The sequence below is a fragment of the Acanthaster planci genome, linkage group LG18 (genome assembly GCF_054643075.1).
Source record: "Acanthaster planci isolate LZ-2023a linkage group LG18, COTS_SCS, whole genome shotgun sequence".
Lineage (NCBI taxonomy): Eukaryota > Metazoa > Echinodermata > Asteroidea > Valvatida > Acanthasteridae > Acanthaster > Acanthaster planci.
The window spans coordinates 2788288-2808498 of NC_141794.1; the positions used below are offsets into that span (position 1 = coordinate 2788288).

A 20211-nucleotide genomic window follows, 5' to 3' on the forward strand; every position below is an offset into this window, starting at 1 on the left:
AGTACGAACTTTAACCAGGAAAAGGGAAATATCGAAGGAACTCGGAGTGTTATATATTCTGTATTAAACAAAGTGAAATGGCAAAGGTGGAATCCTTCACTTTGGTCAAGATAGTGGAGCAATTGGCAGTATCAAAGAAATTGCTGATACATTAAAGTTTCTTGCTACCGAGGCTTTGCGCTGCAGTAGTTTGAGTCCTGTCTTTACGATCGAGAGGTAAATTATTCTAATACGCAAGAAGAAATTGTAGGCATTCTTAACAAAAGTCACAATGGAGAGACCTTGGCTGTTACGAGTTAGGGTTTTGTTATCAAACATTCTAAGTGTGTCCTACCAAAGCCACCTGCTTTTATCTCTAACGAGTGTCTAGACACAGGTGTTTTGCCCAGTGGTTTAAATGCCAAACACGTACACGAACCCTATAAAGCTGCTGAAATGTAGCCCAGGACTCAGTGTAAGGTGGAATTTTGTTAACTCGAATCGCTAATTAAAGTAGAAACGAAATACTAATTCGTTCCCACGAATTACCCCAGAAATTAATTTTGTGTGCATGAATACAGTCGAGTCCGAACAATGTTATTCCTGTGAATTACGTGAATTCGTGTGATAATTTCAGATCACTCAGTATACGTCGTCAAAATAATATTTGATTTTTTTCCAAATTTTTATATTCCTAAGGCGGTCTTGGCCTTTTTTTGGGGGGGGGTCGTGGGAGATAATCGGACCCTTTTCCTTCCTCTGTTAGACAGAGCTCCGGTCACAGTGACACGGCATACATACTAACCCTATTATCATTGGTACGAGGTCAATGCCTACAATGTGATGGGCATGAGATGTGTATCTGCCAGTGGTAGGCCACTCAATGAAGTGTAGCCATTGGGGATTTTCATTATGTGGGTGTGGTTGATTGTATAAGACAAGTCAAATGCCTAGGTCAAGGACGCAAGGTTCTTGCCGAACGTTTAGTTAAACTTTAGAAGCTCCATATGGGCATACATGGCATTCTGTACGTCAAGAGAAGGGCAGTCACTGTGGTGTAAGGGTTATTTGTCCGGGGGGCACCCGGGGGTGCACACATTTGTTTCAAGGGGCACCAAAAGACAATGAGCTGCAGCAGAGGTGTTCACGGATTCAAAATGGGGGGGGGGGAACCTGGAGACACGGGCATTCGTCTGGGGTTGGGGCACCTCCCCCACCCCGAGTTACGCCACTTGGCGAGGGTCATCTAGTATCCAACTGTCGAGCGATGCGTACGTGTAGGCGTTATTACTCATCGTTATTCGAGTTGCGCGTGGGGAATGATCAGTCTCTCTGGTTGACCTGCCACCAAGACGGGATTTAAGCATGCCTTATGCTTGGGTAGCGCCCTCTGCCGTTGCTGCTATTCGGCTGTTTGAGCTACCAAGTACGTCTAGTCTTGACTGCGCTCAACTTGAAGACTATATACACTCACCGAACCGAACGTACAGTGAAATTAATCCGAATAGAACTGAAACGTAATGACGTCACACTCTAGGCGCTCGATCGCGTCTCAACTGACTGTCACATTGAAAAGTGCACATTACAAACACACACAGCGTCATTCATCATGTTACGTGACTATTAAGGTCCTCAAAGAGGTGTCAGCCAAAACATTTTTTTCTGTAAGAGGGAATTTAAGGGAGGGGAATAAAAAGGCAATGCAATATATTGCTTGTTTAGGCGTATCTATGCAATTCTTGTTTCTGAACGTAGTCGCTTTCGAGATAGCTAAAGTATCCCATGCCCCCCCCACAATGTTAAGTGCGCTGCTGACACAATTATAAGGGCCAAAATGTAAGGTTTGGATAGTTGATAGTTTCATTCGGATTGACATCTTTGTCACCTCAAAATCTCTATCTTCAGGAAAAATAAATTTCCGTCTTATGAAATTGACTGTGTTTTCTTGAACAAAAAGTGATCGTTTATTATACGATTCCTTTCTCGAATATAACCTCGTATGAAGTATATAGGTCCCATAGCATGCATAAATTCCCCTCTCTCGTCTCTCCCAAACATCTGTGAACTTCCAATAGGCCTACCTGTGGAAACAGCACTGGTCTTAAACTCAGTCTGCAATGGTATCAAAAAGACGCTGTAGTTGTACGAGGGACCGACGGACACCAGGAACTGAAGGAAAAACGGCAACAACTACCAGAAGTCTCCAGTAGCGCGACATGTTGGTCGCGGTCCAACCGAAGGCAACTGCATACGGCAGGCTGGGCTCTTTTGGGGCCTATATATTGCGGTCGCGATGTAATTGCACGATACGCGAATACGGTGCGTTTGGCCTGGCAAAAATAAGCCTTTGCGAGTTAAATTTTAATAACGTCTGGTACACTATGCTATCTTATTTCACATAGATATAACAATTCGAATTTCCTGGACAAAACACACTGTTGCTATACCTCGTGATTCAGGGCAAGCTTTTGCATAGCGACCACCATCTCTGGAATGGACTGGTTCCTTTGTGCCCTTCTTTTCCATTGAGAACAGTGTATTGTTGCAAGGCATCTCTTATGTAACTAAGGAAAAGCTTGCCCCAAATCACGGAAATGACTAGATACTAACCCGTGAAACCTGGTCTGCTATTTTTCTCAAGACTCTTAGAGGGTTCATGCTTGGACTCTGTTTCTGCATCAATTGAAAAAGGAAATCCCAAACACAATGATAAAATTGGAAAATGAATAGCATAAACGGGTCGGATTCGAACCAGGGTCTATAGAGCTGTAGTTCAAATCACTACCAACTAAGCTATCGAAGCGACGTAATGGATTCGCGTTTTAGAAATGCCTTAAATGGTGTATTGCATTGTCCCCTCTTCATGAATCATTTGTCACCCCAGCTACTGAAAAAAAGTAGCGCACCAGGTTTCACGGGCTAGTATTAAGTCGCTTCCCCAAATCACGAGGTATAGAAACAGTGTCTTTAGTATGGAGAATTCAATTTGTTCTGTTCATGTGAATTTTCAGAACAAAATACAACAGTGGCGTATCTGGCGGGAGGGGGACCTTGCCCTCTGAAGCGACTTTTTCACTTTTTCAACCAAAACTCTCCGTAAGTGAGTAGGACAGAAAATAATCGGTACTAGAAAAACAACACGAGCAAATAAAACCAAGGACTGTGACAAAGGTTTTCTTAATTTTTTTCTCCTGCAACATCACGATGAATGAGCCCGTGGCCGCATTCGCTTTTGCATTTGCCCCCTCCCCCACACCAAAAGTTGGATACGCCCCTCCTCACAAGCCTATTCGCAATCCACGGACTTTGGGTGAGTGGCCTCAAAAATAGCTCTTTCCTGCACATGCCCCCAAATGGGCCGCTAAAAAACCTCAAGGAATTGCTTCTCTTTTTATGAACTACATCATAATAAAAAAAATCACGCCATTATTTAGAGATTTTGTTTTTCCATGTTCACTCTTTCTTTAGATTTATTGACTTTGATTAAAGTAATGACCTTAACAATTTTCCATAATGAAGTAGTCCTCTCTTAAATCCAGTAGATGAGTAAATACATGTAGTAAGTTATAGGACAATTTATCACTTCAAATTAAAGGGCGCATTGTACCGATTATTCTTCTAACTTCAACTTCATTGCAAATAGTGTCCATAATCTGGAATTGCAAACACACAAGCTCGAATTGACAAACTGGTTTCTAGTCATTTGTCATGTGTCTGAGGTATCTTTTTCCAGAGTCCCCACTATGACCACACAAGTGTGTATTTGCCTGCAACTGGGGACCCCCGATTGTTCCTCTTTTGTTTGTTCAGGTCAGAGAAGTGGTGACACCAGCCTCACACCACATTCATCGTAACAATGAGACGAAACAATGAGCGTCTAGCTTTCTCCAGCGAAGTGAGTCGTTTCAGCAAACTCTAGGTACATCCGGGAAGTCAATTTAGATAGCCATACTGAGTGATAGTTAACAAACCCAAACCAACAGGTGGGTAGGCCCGGAACACGCCAGGTAATATGGTTGAGTAAAAATCTGCTCCTTGTAGCCTAATGGAATACAAGATTTACATTTCAGACTTTAACGAATACATGCAACTTAAAACTCAACGAACAGTACAAACTATATATAGACCTATATAAACAAACACCTATACCTTGACACCCACACCCTAAAACATTAAAAATCTCCATACGACAACAACAAACATATTAATGAAACGGCAGGAGCGCACTGAGTTATTTTCAAGTTGTATAATGGTGTGGGAGGGTTGGGGAACTGTTGAACAGCCGGGGGTGGGGGTTTCGGTTACAGGAAGCCCCTTTTTAAGACGATTGTTTTGAAATGGTTGTTACACATTTCGGTAAAGATACGAATCGGCGTATGCCTTTCGTACACCAACCCACAACCTTGTGGGATAGTTGTTTGGTCATACAAAAAAGTCACTCAAAAAGGTTTTGTAGTTGTAGAGACGACAGCTGTTAAGGTTCGTACAACATGAGAATGTCCGTCTACCAAAGGTATCGAGTGGGGTTACTTACCATAAATAATAATGTTACAATTCCAAAGTTATTAATTCGAACTAGATTTCCATTTCATACGCAGGGTTGTAGGTCCCCACACTGCGATGTTTGATATCCTCCACAGGCGGAACCGTCGTGTCATCGTCTTGGTTGTTGTTATTGACATCATCCGCTGGTCTCCGGCAGCATGGCACCCGGGACACTAGTGCCCTCTTGAGGGGGATGGACAGCGCGCACAGCACCGACGTGACGAAACTGGCCACTACCGCGAACAGGCTCAAGGTGTAGTCGCCTGTCAAGTCGTAGAAAGCACCTGCCGAGAGAAATGCACGTCAATAAACATGTCATGAGGCAAATCGTCAGAGCAGGGTATCAGATCAACCGGCTGTTGGCGTCAGCCACGGGTTCCGAATTGTGTGACTGACTACCCGTAACCAACTTTACTTATTACCTGGTTACTGTTCGGACAGAATGGGGAATATTTTGTAAGGAAATTTCTAAAGAAAAAAATAGACTCTACAGCACGATTAATAGATTCCACGTCTATATCCATAAAGTTCTTAAGTTTTGGGTTGGACAAAAATGAACAATGTAAACGCATTTTCATGTGTGTTTTCTTCTTATTTTAGGGCTAGATCTTGTTTATCCGTGTGTCCCGTGTTCCCATGTTTTACCTCAATAGGATGGCGGTTTCTGTGCCGCCCGTAAATAAACATAACTATGAAACAGTCAACAACGACTATGTATTTTGAAAAAGTATTGTAAAATACTGTCAAGAAATGAAAGCCAATAACCTGTTAATGGCGAGCCAATCAATACGCCTGTTCCGTACCCGAGCACAGAAATGGCGACAATGGTGCGAGGACTGTAATTTGTAAACAACTCAGCCGCTGCTACGTAGGTAAGGCCATAGAGGACTCCACGACAAAAGCCCCAAACTAAAAGAAAAAATAGAGATTTTTATGTGCTGAGGAGAAAGCATGAAGGATAAAAACAACATTGGCTCAAGGAAAACACCCCTTACGAGTTAGCAGCCAGCCTCCCCATTAATTTGATCGTTGAGAGGGCAACACCTTACTTGAAAACCACAACGATAACAGAAAATTTGCGCTGAAGTATTTTTCACAATGCTCGAAAGTAAATCCCCTCTGTGCCTGGGAAAGGTACTTCTGATCTTATCTGTCTCAAAGCCGTTACGGCTGATTGATCAATGTGTTTGATTACGATCGGGTATAATTACTCTCATATTAAGGACGAAATGTGACTGAAACGTTATTTCTTAACGACGCCATTACGGAAAAGATCTATTGCATCTGCTAAGTCATGCGACCTGTAGTGGGTATTTAATACCGGCAAACATATTGTCCTCCCATAGCAAAGTGTGTTATAAGTGTTAATTGATTACCAGAAAAAAACCGACGTACAGTGTAGTGCTGAGACTACTGACGCGCTGAGTACCGTATTGATAATACAGGCGATTTTCAATAGTGCTCCTCCAAGAGTCACCACTGACAATGCAATTTGTCGACCCTTTCCAAACACCTAATGGGTCGACAAATTTCATGCATTGTGACTGGTTGACAGGTTGCAAACTCTTGGAGGTGCACTCTTGTGAATCGCCCGTATTGGCTTTTTTCGTAAACTCCCTGGGAAAATGCCATGTTTGTTGATATTTGATACCTATTTTAGGTCACGTGACTGAGCAGGTGCAATTGGTCTATGAGTAAGCACGTTAGCATTACGTGGACCAGTGTCTTACCGACTGATAAGACGACTATGCTCCAGAACGCCGAACAGAGGGTCAGGAAACCCGACACAAGAGCTCCTCCGCCGGAGCTAGCCACTGCTACGTACAGCTTCAGGCACGGCAGACGGTCCCCAAACACAGCAAAAGCTAATTTGCCCCCGACCTCCGCTGCTCCAAAAACCGTCAGAGCTATCGATACCTCCTGGGTAGCCAGCCCGATCCCGTCCATAAAACTCGACTTTTTGATGAGAAAAAGAAGAATATCACAGGTCCATAAAATGTCAGTATCTTGTTAATTAACTTTGATATCTTCCAGCGGTTGGCTCAACATAACGACTAATTACGATATTGACCGGATCGTCTCATTTTTCAAAGATTATACATGTAGCGTATAATTAAATTTAAATATCTCTCAGCATGTCAAAGGTCATAAACTATGGTGGTCACGAAGGAACATTCACTGTCAAGCACGATTCTGGCATACAACACTTAAATTCTTTCAATCATTACAGGGGAAAATTATCGGAAAAGTTATTTTATGAATTGATCTTTGCTTAGTGGATCTGCTCTTGAGGTTTTTTTATCTTGTTAACATTAATTTTGTTCAAACTCATGTACACTGCCGTTAACGCTCGTACAATTATGTAGCATCCTTTGCATAAGACTTCTTCACAGCCAGAATAGCCTATCCATAACTTGGTTATTAGATGGTACTGACGTAGTTGATAATGGCAAAGGTCCAGCCGAGCTGAGCGGTGGTGATGGATGACACCCACAGCCACACCTCGACATTCAGCACTTTCTCGCAAAACGACTTCAGACTCCCACCGCGACGACGGACACTGCTCGCTGAGTCCGAGCCGCTTGACAACACACCGCTAGCACCTCGGCCCTGGTCGCATTTGCTGGACTCATCCGAAACCTTTTTCCCGGAGCTGTCGCCCTGATCGCTCGTCGGTTCTTTCTCCGCGGGCTTGAGGAAGGGCAGGGCCGTCAGCAGTCCGACAGCCAGCGTGATACCGCTGAGGATACGGAGGGTATTCCTCCATCCGTAAAACGCGGTGAGAGAATTGAGGACAGGCCCAAAAACCATCACACCTTTCAGAGAAAACATACGGTCAAGGAAACTGCAAAATGATACAACGCTGCATTCTTTGTGGTGTAATTTTAAAAACTCTAATTTAGACACATAAGACTTGCACAACCGCAATATTGCCATATATAATGTAGATTAAAAAATACATTGTATACTCAAGGGACAAAAACAACACATCGGGATGTAGTAGAAATGCTTTTGGTTTGATTTTATTTTGCTATATTTCTATGCAAGTTGAACAAAGAAGAACCGACCGCGCCATTTCAATCTGTGGTGTTTGTGATATTGACTTGACCGATTGTTCCAGTTCAGTTACATGACCTACAGTGGGTATCAAACATCAACAAACATGGTATCCTTCCAAAGCAAGGTGTGTCCTAAGTATTGTCTACCAAAAATAAAGCTGATTTCGGTATAGCACATCAGTAGTCTGGTTACTTTACCGTCGGCTTCACTTTCGGTAAATGACACTTATGACACACGTTGCTGTGGGAGCTCGCTTTTGCTGATGTTTGATATCTACGATAGGTCATGTGACTCAGCGGGCGCAATCGGTCTATTGCACTTTTGCAGACAGTAATGATGATGTTGGTTTGTGGATGCTTAATTGACTCTTCGGTTAACTGGGGGACATTTTTGCGGGGCGGGGGGAACGTGGGGTCCTCATCTTCTAGAGGGGGCGATCAATGTGTCCCCTGGTCACAATTAAAACACTGAAACAGACCAAAGTGGATTTTCATAGCTTTCCTTCTATAATTTCTGACGGGGGGAATACGGAAGGCACAGTAGGGGTGTGCCCTATTCCCCCCTTAGTTACGCCAAAGGCTGGACTGATAATTATACCCACCAACGGAGGATCCAATCACTGTGCCCCCTGTTACCCGGCAGGTGTCCCCTCGGCCCTGGTACCACTCCACTAGCACACTGGTAGACCCACAGAACATGAAACACTTGCCCAGCCCCGTGATCATGCCGTACGTCAGGTAGGCTGGGGCCAGCGAAGAAATGAAGGAAGTGGCTAGGTATCCGGCCGCCGTCAGAATAACGCCAAAGCAAACCACGCGTCCGTTGCCGATCTTCCAGCCAAGGGCGGCCGTCAACGGGGAGAGACCACACAGCATAGCGGAGGCCAACGAGCCCACCCATCCTGACAGCAAAATAGTACGGTTGGATGTGTTACTGTGTTACTTGGAATCTACAACTCTGCTGGATGAAATTGTATGCTGTCAAAACACAAGTAGCCTTAGTGAAAGAACTACATTATTATTTTTTTTTTGGCACTTGCGTATTACTGGTCGAATACATAACCAAACGGTGACTCAGTTCGATGTAATTACCGTTTTGGAATCGTAATCAGGTCAACTACTGTCAAATCTTATACCGTAACGATTTATATCACACGGGTCTACTTACTGGTCATGCCACCGTGGCGAAATGACACCCACGTCCGTTCCGGTGTTATTTCCTGAAACCTGTTACATGTCAAGTTTTGTAAAGTTTCGCGGAGTAACACCCAAGATGCACCAAAGACTTGCTCGGCTATGGAAATTTAAAGGGGGTGGGGTGGGCGTATATAGAGGGCGATGTTCATGATAAAGATGTACATTTGTAATGTGTATCGAATTCGTGCAGAATCTTACATCAAAATGCTATACTTATTCCCTTTTTAGTGATATTGCAAACATTTCAGTGGTTGGACAGCTCTGAAAATTCTTCACAATCCGCTTTCATTTTGGTGGTCATCACAAAAATAAGCGAGGGGTGATTCAAAAGCCCATCCCCCTCCGCAACTTGAAAATTGTTGGGGAATATATACCCCTATCCCAGGATTTACGCCCATGGGTTGACGAGAATTACAGAACAATTAAATAAATATGCGGATGTAAATCCGTGAAAACGAAAATCACTAAATTTCTGTAAGATATGCCTGCGTGGCCCGCACTCAAGTCCACTTGAGTGTTACTTGCTCCGCTGACACAATTATAAGGGCCAAAATGTAAGGTTTCGATAGTTGAAGTGGTTCGTCAGCTGAATATCTTGAATGCAGATTTTCTTATTATTGATGAATCACATACGGGGATTTTTTGACATTTTTCCCGAGAACTTGGCCATTTAACGGAGACGTCTGTAATCCATGCGCATTACCGTCAATGACAAGTGTTAGCTGCAGGGTTTAAGAGAAAAAAAATAGTCTCCATGTCCAAACATATTTGCCGCAGATTTTCACACGGTACACTTTTATGACGGAATGTCACACCGGTCTACGACCGTGGATGGCCGGTCTGAGCATACCGCGGCTGTCCCTTCCTCAACTGCCGCCGATCGTGCATAGCGCTCAAAATTGTTTTCATCTCACACAGTGAGGACTGATCGTAGTTGGAAATTCTTTTACTGCATGCCCAGCACTCAAACATCGGTGATTGATCGAAACCGTTCGTAATAACAAGTTTCTAAAAATGTAGCTATAGCTAAAAACTATGAATCTATATGTACATGATGTGCCCACAACTCATTCAGATTGACACCTTTGTCAACTCACAACCTCTGTCGTCAGGAAAAATAAATTTCCGTCTGTGGAAATTGACTTTGTTTTCTTGAACAAAAAGTGATCGTTTATTACACGGTTCCTTTCTCGAATACAACCTCGTATGAAGTATATAGGTCCCATAACATGCATAAATTCCCCTCTCTCGTCTCTCCCAAATATCTGTGAACTTCCAATCGGCCTACCTGTGGAAACAGCACTGGTCTTAAACTCAGTCTGCAGTGGTATCAAAAAGACGCTGTAGTTGTACACGGGACCAACGGACACCAGGAACTGAAGGAAAACGGCAACAACGATCAGAAGTCTCCAGTAGCGTGACATATTGGTTGTGGTCCAACCGAAGGCAATTGCATACGGCAGGCTGGGCTCTTTTGGGGCCTATATATTGCGGTCGCCATGTAATTGCACGATACGATACGCGAATACGGTGCGTTTGGCCTGGCAAAAATAAGCCTTTGCGAGTTAAATTTGAATAACATCTGGTACACTCTGCTATCTCATTTCACACAGACATAACAATTCGAATTCCCTGGACAAAACACACTGTTGCTATACCTCGTGATTCAGGGCAAGCTTTTGCTAAGCGACCACCATCCCTGGAATGGAGTGGTTCCTTTGTGCCCTTTCTTTTCCATTGAGAACGGTGTATTGTTGCAAGGCATCTCTTATGTAACTAAGGAAAAGCTTGCCCAGATCAGAGGTATAGAAACAGTGTCTTTAGTATGGAGAATTCAATTTGTTCTGTTCATGTGAATTCGGAGATAGAATCATCAACACCCTGTCTTCTTTTCAGAACAAAATACAAACAGTGACGTATCTGGCAGGCGGGGGGGGGAGGGACTTGCCCTCTGAAGCAGTTTAGTTTTTTATTGTTTTTTACCAAAACTCTTCATAAGTGAGTAGGACAGACAGTAATCGGTACTAGCACAAAAACCCTAAGTAAAACAACACCAGCAAATAAAAGCAAGGACTATGACAAAGGTTTTCTTAATTTTTTTTCTCCTGCAACATCACGATGAATGAGCCCGTGGCAGCATTCGCTTTTGAATTTGCCCCCTCCCCCACACCAAAAGCTGGATACGCCCCTGCTCACAAGCCTATTCGCAATCCATGGACTTTGGGTGAGTGGCCTCACAAATAGTTCTGTCCTGCACATGCCCCCAAATGGGCCGCTAAAAAACCTCAAGGAATTGCTTCTCTTTTCATGAACTAACATTATAATAAAAAATTCACGCCATTATTTAGAGATTTTGTTTTTCCATGTTCACTCTTTCCTTAGATTTATTGACTTTGATTAAAGTAATGACCTTAACAATTTTCCATAATGAAGTAGGCCTCTCTTAAATCCAGTAGATGAGTAAATACATGTAGTAAGTTATAGGACAATTTATCACTTCAAATTGAAGGGCGCATTGTACCGATTATTCTTCTAACTTCAATTTCATTGCAAATAATGTCCATAATCTGGAATTGCAAACACACAAGCTCGAATTGACAAACTGGTTTCCAGTCATTTCTACTGTGTCTGAGGTATCTTTTTCCGGAGTCGTCACTAACATAATGACCAAACTGTTCAGGTCAGAGAAGTGATGACACCAGCCTCGCACCACATTCATTTCAATGAGACGAAACAATCAGCGTCTAGCTTTCTCCAGCGAAGTGAGTCGTTTCAGCAAACTCTAGGTACATTCGGGAAGTCAATTTAGATAGCCATAGGCCTACTGAGTGATAGTTAACAAACCCAAACCAACAGGTGGGTAGGCCCGGAACACGCCAGGTACTATGGTTGAGTAAAAATCTGCTCCTTGTAGCCTAATGGAATAAAAGATAGTTTACATTTCAGACTTTAACGAATACATGCAACTTAAAACTCAACGAACAGTACAAACTATATAAAGACCTATATAAACAAACACCTATATAGGCCTATGTACACATACCTTGACACCCACACCCTAAAACATTAAAATCTCCATATGACAACAACAAACATATTAATGAAACGGCAGGAGCGCACTGAGTTATTTTCAAGTTGTATAATGGTGTGGGAGGGTCGGGGAACTGTTGAACAGCCGGGGGTGGGGGTTTCGGTTACAGGAAGCCCCTTTTTAAGACGATTGTTTTGAAATGGTTGTTACACATTTCGGTAAAGACACGAATCGGCGTATGCCTTTCGTACACCAACCCACAACCTTGTGGGATAGTTGTTTGGTCAAACAAAAAAGTCACTCAAAAAGGTTTTGTAGTTGTAGAGACGACAGCTGTTAAGGTTCGTACAACATGAGAATGTCCGTCTACCAAAGGTATCGAGTGGGGTTACTTACCATAAATAATAATGTTACAATTCCAAAGTTATTAATTCGAACTAGATTTCCATTTCATACGCAGGGTTGTAGGTCCCCACACTGCGATGTTTGATATCCTCCATAGGCGGAACCGTCGTGTCATCGTCTTGGTTGTTGTTATTGACATCATCCGCTGGTCTCCGGCAGCATGGCAGCCGGGACACAAGCGCCCTCTTGAGGGGGATAGACAGCGCGCACAGCACCGACGTGACGAAACTGGCCACTACCACAAACAGGCTCAAGGTGTAGTCGCCCGTCAAGTCGTAGAAAGCACCTGCCGAGAGAAATGCACGTCAATACACGTCATAAGGCAAATCGTCAGAGCAGGGTATCAGATCAACCGGCTGTTGGCGTCAGCCACGGGTTCCAAATTGTGTGACTGACTACCAACTTTACTTATTACCTCGTTACTGTTCGAACTGAATGAGGAATATTTTGTGAGGAAATTTCTAAAGAAAAAAATAGACTCAACAGCACCATTAATAGATTCCACGTCTATATCCATAATGTTCTTGAGTTTTGGGTAGGACAAAAATGAACAATGTAAACGCATTTTCATGTGTGCTTTCTTCTTATTTTAGGGCTAGATCTTGTTTATCAGTGTGTCACATGTTCCCATGTTTTACCTTAATAGGATGGCGGTTTCTGTGCCGCCCGTAAATAAAAACAACTATGAAACAGTCAACAACGACTATGTATATTGAAAAGTATTGTAAAATACTGTCAACAAATGAAAGCCCATAACCTGTTAATGGCGAGCCAATCAATACGCCTGTTCCGTACCCGAGCACAGAAATGGCGACAATGGTGCGAGGACTGTAATTTGTAAACAACTCAGCCGCTGCTACGTAGGTAAGGCCATAGAGGACTCCGCGACAGAAGCCCCAAACTAGAAGAAAAAATTGAGATTTTTATGTGCTGAGGAGAAAGCGTGAAGGATAAAAACAACATTGCTCAAGGAAAACACCCATTAGGAGAAGCCAGCCTCCCTATTAATTTGACCGTTGAGCGGGCACATCAGTTAGGCTTAGCAACACCTTACTTGAAAACCACAACGATAAAAGAAAATTTGCGCTAAAATATTTTTCACGGTGCTCGAAAGTAAATCCCCTCTGAGCCCCGGAAAGGTACATCTAATCTTATCTGTCTAAAAGCCGTCCTCCCATAGCAAAGTGTGTCATAAGTGTTATTTGATTACCAGAAAAAAAAGCCGTCGATTCTCAATAGTGCGCATCCAAGAGTCTCCAGTCACAATGCGCAAAATTTGTCAACCCTTTCCAAACACCTAATGGGTCGACAGATTTCGTGCATTGTGACTGGTTGACAGGTTGCAAACTCTTGGAGGCGCACTCTTGTGAATCGCCCATATTGGCTTTTTTTCGTAAACTCCCACTTTAGTATGGGAGAATGCCATGTTTGTTGACGTTTGATACCTATTTTAGGTCACCTGACTGAGCAGGTGCAATCGGTCTATTAGCAAGCACGTTAGCATTATGTGGACCAGTGCCTTACCGACTGATAAGACGACTATGCTCCAGAACGCCGAACAGAGTGTCAGGAAACCCGACACAAGAGCTCCTCCGCCGGAGCTAGCCACTGCTACGTACAGCTTCAGGCACGGCAGACGGTCCCCAAACACGGCAAAAGCTAGTTTGCCCCCGACCTCCGCTGCTCCAAAAACCGTCAGAGCTATCGATACCTCCTGGGTAGCCAGCCCGATCCCGTCCATAAAACTTGACTTTTTGATGAGGAAAAGAAGAATATTATAGGTCCATAAAATGTCAGTATCTTGTTAATTAACTTTGATATCTTCCAGCGGTTGGCTCGACATAGCGACAAATTACAATATTGACCGGATTGTCAAATTTTTAAAAGATTATACATGTAACGTCACCGGAATGGCAGCTTTAATTGTCTCTCTGCATGTCAAAGGTCATAAACTATGGTGGTCACGAAGGAACATTCACTGTCAAGCACGATTCTGGCACACAACACTTAAATTCTTTCAATCATTACAGGGGAAAATTATCGGAAAAGTTATTTTGCGAATTGATCTTTGCTTAGTGGATCTGCTCTTGACTTTTTTTTTATCTTGTTAACATTATTTTTTTCAAACTCATGTACACTGCCGTTAGAGCTCTAGCATCGTTTGCATTAGACTTCTTCACAGCCAGAATAGCCTATCCATAACTTGTTTATTAGATGGTACTGACGTAGTTGATAATGGCAAAGGTCCAGCCGAGCTGAGCGGTGGTGATGGATGACACCCACAGCCACACCTCGACATTCAACACTTTCTCGCAAAACGACTTCAGACTCCCACCGCGACGGGGGACACTGCTCGCTGAGTCCGAGCCGCTTGACAACACACCGCTAGCACCTCGGCCCTGGTCGCATTTGCTGGACTTTTTTCCGGAACTGTCGCCCTGATCGCTCGTCGCTTCTTTCTCTGCGGGCTTGAGGAAGGGCAGGGCCGTCAGCAGTCCGACAGCCAGCGTGATACCGCTGAGGATGCGGAGGGTATTCCTCCATCCGTAAGACGCGGTGAGAGAATTGAGGACAGGCCCAAAAACCATCACACCTTTCGGAGAAAACATACGGTCAAAGGAAACTGCAAAATGATACAACGCTGCATTCTTTGTGGTGCAATTTGAACAACTCTAATTTAGACACACAAGACTTGCACAACAGCAATATTACCATATATAATGTAGATTAAAAAATACATTGTATACTCAAGGGACAAAACAAGCAACATATCGGGATGTAGTAGAAATGGTTTTGGTTTGATTTTATTTTGCTATATTTCTATGCCAGTTGAACAAAGAAGAACCGACCGCGCCATTTCAATCTGTGGTGTTTGTGATACTGTCTAGACCGATTGTTCCAGTTCAGTTACATGACCTACAATGGGTATCAAACATCAACAAACATGGTATCCTTCCAAAGCAAAGTGTGTCCTAAGTATTGTCTACCAAAAATAAAGCCGATTTCGTTATAGCACATCAGTAGTCTGGTTACTTTACCGTCGGCTTCACTTTCGGTAAATGAAACTTATGACACACATTACTGTGGGAGCACACTTTGCTGATATTTGATACATACTATAGGTCACGTGACTCAGCGGGCGCAATCGGTCTATTGCACTTTTGCAGACAGTAATGATGATGTTGGTTTGGGGATGCTTGACTCCTCGGTTAACCGGGGGACATTTTTGCGAGGCGGGGGGACGTGGGGTCCTCATCTTCTAGAGGGGGCGATCAATGTGTCCCCTGGTCACAATTAAAACACCGAAACAGACCAAGGTGGACTTCCATAGCTTTCTTTCCTTCTGTAATTTCTGACGGGGGGAATACGGAAGGCACAGTAGGGGCGTGCCCTATTCCCCCTCAGTTACGCCAAAGGTTGGACTTATAATTATACCCACCAACGGAGGATCCAATCACTGTGCCCCCTGTTACCCGGCAGGTGTCCCCTCGGCCCTGGTACCACTCCACTAGCACACTGGTAGACCCACAGAACATGAAACACTTGCCCAGCCCCGTGATCATGCCGTACGTCAGGTAGGCTGGGGCCAGCGAAGAAATGAAGGAAGTGGCTAGGTATCCGGCCGCCGTCAGAATAACGCCAAAGCAAACCACGCGTCCGTTGCCGATCTTCCAGCCAAGGGCGGCCGTCAACGGGGAGAGACCACACAGCATAGCGGAGGCCAACGAGCCCACCCATCCTGACAGCAAAATAGTACGGTTGGATGTGTTACTGGTCATCGCAGCGATGAGTGCACTATCGGTTTACAGTTCAAAATTTGGAATCTACAACTCCGCTGGATGAAAATGCATGCTGTCAAAACACAAGTAGCCTTAGTGAAAGAACTACATTATTTTTTGTATTTTTAGCACTTGCGTAATACTGGTCGAATACATAACCAAGCAGTGACTCAGTTCGATGTAATTACCGTTTTGGAGTAGTAATCAGGTCAGCTACTGTCAAATCTGATACCGTAACGATTTATATCACACGGGTCTACTAACTGGTCACCGCCACGCCACTGTGGCGAAATGACACCCACGTCCGTTCCATTGTTATTTCCTGAAACCTGCTACGAGACAAGTTTTGTAAAGTTTCGCGGAGTAACACCCAAGTGTAGTGAACGCAGCAACACTAGTACAGAAATATAATTCTCATAAAGCATTTTATAAAATTGTTGACGCAGTGGCGTAAATCTGTGTTGGAAATTGGGTTTGGGTTGGGGGATGACATGCCCGCCATGAAAATTTAAAGGGGGGTGTGGTGGGGCGATACCATATACACTATATAGAGGGTGATGTTCATAACAAAGATGTACATCTGTAATGTGTATCAAATTCATGCAGAATCTTACATCAAAATGCCACATTTATTGCTTTTTAAAATTACTTTCCCTTTTTAATGATATTGCAAACATTTCAGTGGTTGGACAACCCTGAAAATTCTTCACAATCTGCTTTCTTTTTTTGGTCATCACAAAAATATGTGACGGGTGATTCAATAGCCCATCCCCCTCCTCAACTTGAAAATTGTTGGGGAATATATACCCCTATCCGCAGGATTTACGCCCATGGGTTGACGAAAATTACAGAACAATTAAATAAATAATGCGGATGTAAATCCGTGAAAACGAAAATCACTAAATTTCTGTAAGATATGCCTGCGTGGCCCGCACTCAAGTCCACGAAAATTACAGAACAATTACAGAACAATTAAATAAATAATGCGGATGTAAATCCGTGAAAACGAAAATCACTAAATTTCTGTAAGATATGCCTGCGTGGCCCGCACTCAAGTCCACTTGAGTGTTACTTGCGCCGCTGACACAATTATAAGGGCCAAAATGTAAGGTTTCGATAGTTGAAGTGGTTCGTCAGCTGAATATCTTGAATGCAGATTTTTTTTATTATTGATGAATCACATATGGAGATTTTTTTTTACGTTTTCCCGAGAACTTGGCCAATTAACGGTGACATCTGTAATCCATGCGCATTACCGTCAATGACAAGTGTTAGCTGCAGGGTTTAAGAGAGAAAAAATAGTCTCCATGTCCAAACATATTTCCTGCAGATTTTCACACGGTAAACTTTTTATGACGGAATGTCGCACCGGTCTACGACCGTGGATGGCCGGTCTGAGCGTACCGCGGCTGTCCCTTCCTCAACTGGCGCCGATCGGGCCGAGCGCTAGAAATTGTTTTCATCACGCGCCGGGCGCAACGGTCCAGCACTCTCATAGTGAGGACTGAATGCATTCGAAATTCTTTTACTGCATGCCCAGCACTCAAACCTCGAGGATTGATCGAAACCGTTCGTAATAACAAGTTTCTAAAAAAATGTAGCTATAGCTAAAATCTATGAATCTATCTACATGATGTGACCACGACTCATTCAGATTGACATCTTTATCAACTCACAACCTCTATCGTCAGGAAAAATAAATCTTCGTCTGTGGAAATTGACTTTGTTTTCTTGAACAAAAAGTGATCGTTTATTACACGGTTCCTTTCTCGAATATAACCTTGTATAAAGTATATAGGTCCCATAGCATGCATAAATTCCCCTCTCTCGTCTCTCCCAAATATCTGTGAACTTCCAATCGGCCTACCTGTGGAAACAGCACTGGTCTTAAACTCAGTCTGCAGTGGTATCAAAAAGACGCTGTAGTTGTACGAGGGACCGACGGACACCAGGAACTGAAGGAAAGCGGCAACAACGATCAGAAGTCTCCAATAGCGCGACATGTTGGTTGTGGTCCAACCCGAGTGCTGCTGCAAACGGCAGGCTGGGCTCGGGGATAGGTCCAAGATGTTGCGGCAGTGAAGTAATTGCACAGTACGCGTATGCAGTACGTTGGGCCTGGCAGGTATTGGAAAAGTGCAAGTCACGTCCGCTTCTGTACTAAGCTTTGCCAATTAGCCGTGCTTGGGTTGCGTGTTACGCAAAGTCGCAGGAAAGTCGTTGGCTCTGGCCTTGTCCGGCTCATGCCTTCCGTAAATCAAAAAGGTCTGTTCTTCGTTTTCGTTTGACCGTAGCAAAAATGGATGCTAGTGTCCACAGGACCCTGGATTTGCTTTTAAGATCATCATTATCCCGTTGTAATCTTTCTTCATTTGCCTGCATGGAAGGCTTTAATTTAAAGAACCATGCCGTGAGTTTGGAAAACAGTTCCTCGTTTTGGTCTTCATCTATTCAGAAAATATATGAAAAACTGTTCGACAATCTTTTGTGGTCAACATTTTGGACAAATGGACTGAGGCCTATTACACGCTTTACCAGACAAATAAAGTTGCTGTGATAACATTTGCTGGGTACGTGTCATCACACTTTGAGGAAGTTACCGATTATTCTGTGAGCTGAAAGCTTCTCACTGAGAACATTCGTGGAAAAACCTTGCTTGCGAATCGCCAAACGTAAGAAAATTTAAGACTGCCAAAATGTTTGGCAAATCTCGGTGCTGTGAACAGTTTAACATCGAGGTCTGTTCTAGAAACATCACATTTTGTTCTTGTAAGCTCGTACCTAAGGGTATACCCACAAAAATATGAATACATATGCATTTGCAAGGACAGCATTCAAAGTTACACTTCGGTTAGGCCTATATATATAATTCCTCTCTCGGCAGGCAGACGGCCGGCCGGCCGCGCATCGTTGCGTGACGCCGGGCATTGTACTCTTTCTGGACCGTGTCCGTTGACCTCGACGGCGATCAGTCCTCTAGGAAACGAGGCCACCACTGAGCTATAATCATACAGGAAGGATGGTGTCATGTATATGACCTTTTTTTATATGTGTTACCTTCCGCAACTCTGCAAGAATAGGCAGAACTTAACTGACAGGATAGCGCGGACGATTTGCTTTTATTTACTACTTTCTGTTGTCCTGTTTTGATTTCCTTGCGTCCTCAGATCGAACATTTCCTGAATCTCGAGTACTGTATATCGCGCTTCGTGCATCAGGCTTTGACAGGTCACGTAATACGAAAAGCACAATCACTTCATAGACCTTTTTCATCCATCGCACGTGCGTTCGCACGTGCGAGGACGGCATGCTCGGCTAGTCTGTTGATGTTTAAGGGTGCAGTGTCCCAATTCAAGGAAAATTCTCCGCCAGGCTGAGGCGCACAAAAAGTAGAGATTGTTTCGAAAAGAGGGGTCTGTTTGGGCCAAGAAATGGTGGGATTGTGTCAGTATGGCCCAGGATCATCTCTGTAGATTCAGGGGCCCCCACCTGGGGGCAAAGCAGACCAAAATGGGATTGAAAATTAGTCAGAAGAGCCCGAGGAAGGTGAGGGATGTCATTTGAAAAATGGCCGCTGGGAGGGCTTGGCAACATTCACTTTTTGGGGGGTGAGTTTGTTTTGGGCGGATAATTAAAAAATTCATAGGTTAACCTACTAAAAATTGAAAATCAAATGAAGCCTGAAGGACCAAACAACACATTGTTTTTTGTTTGAGAGGCCTCAGGGACTTCAGTTGCCTGCCATGGGGCTCCAAACTTGGTTGATTTTACACTATTTTCAATGGAGCTTGAATTGGTTCAGTGCACCCTGCTGGGCCCCGTTGCATGATCTGATGACCCTGAATGCACAGACACGATTATGGAGTAGCCTCAACTTCATCAAGGCTGGGCATTTTATAACCATTCAAATATCCGCTCAATTGGGGTGCGATATCGTCAACAACAGCTGGAGTGCGGTGTGCTGCGAAGGAGCAGGGTTAAGCCCCAGCCTTAATTAAACCCTGCCACTGGCCCTAGCGGCTGGGACCACAGTCGAACTGGCGTCCACTGAATAATATATACGATCCTAATTTGGGAAAAACATGTTTTTAAGAAAACTGAAATCTGAGGTGAGGCCTCAAACTTGGCTCGTAAGATACCGTATTCAGCACCCTGCCTTTGTTCATAGCCACAGGCGTAATACAAGATGGGCTCATTCGAAACTCTTCTGTAGTAC

General features: G+C 43.8%; 2 protein-coding genes across 3 annotated transcripts; both read right to left on the bottom strand.

The window, feature by feature from the left end:
* Positions 1–3399: 3399 nt before the first annotated feature.
* On the bottom strand, positions 3400–20176 carry LOC110977864 (monocarboxylate transporter 13-like). Of its 2 annotated transcripts, XR_015428264.1 has the most exons (7): positions 17863–20176; positions 15656–15955; positions 14442–14809; positions 13741–13966; positions 12974–13117; positions 11824–12502; positions 3400–4128 (listed from the first exon to the last, which is right to left on the bottom strand). XR_015428264.1 is itself a non-coding variant. In XM_087148569.1 (6 exons), exons 1-6 carry the CDS (start codon positions 17996–17998, stop codon positions 12249–12251), a joined length of 1428 nt encoding a protein of 475 aa, XP_087004695.1. In that variant the 5' UTR covers positions 17999–20176; the 3' UTR covers positions 10929–12248. The 2 variants fall into 2 exon arrangements, 1 of the variants encoding a protein (XP_087004695.1); XM_087148569.1 differs by lacking the exon at positions 3400–4128 and having other exon boundaries at positions 10929–12502.
* On the bottom strand, positions 4122–10402 carry LOC147796099 (monocarboxylate transporter 13-like). The gene is made up of 6 exons (XM_087148568.1): positions 10069–10402; positions 8186–8485; positions 6961–7340; positions 6255–6480; positions 5290–5433; positions 4122–4808 (listed from the first exon to the last, which is right to left on the bottom strand). Exons 1-6 carry the CDS (start codon positions 10202–10204, stop codon positions 4555–4557), a joined length of 1440 nt encoding a protein of 479 aa, XP_087004694.1. The 5' UTR covers positions 10205–10402; the 3' UTR covers positions 4122–4554.
* Positions 20177–20211: the final 35 nt, after the last annotated feature.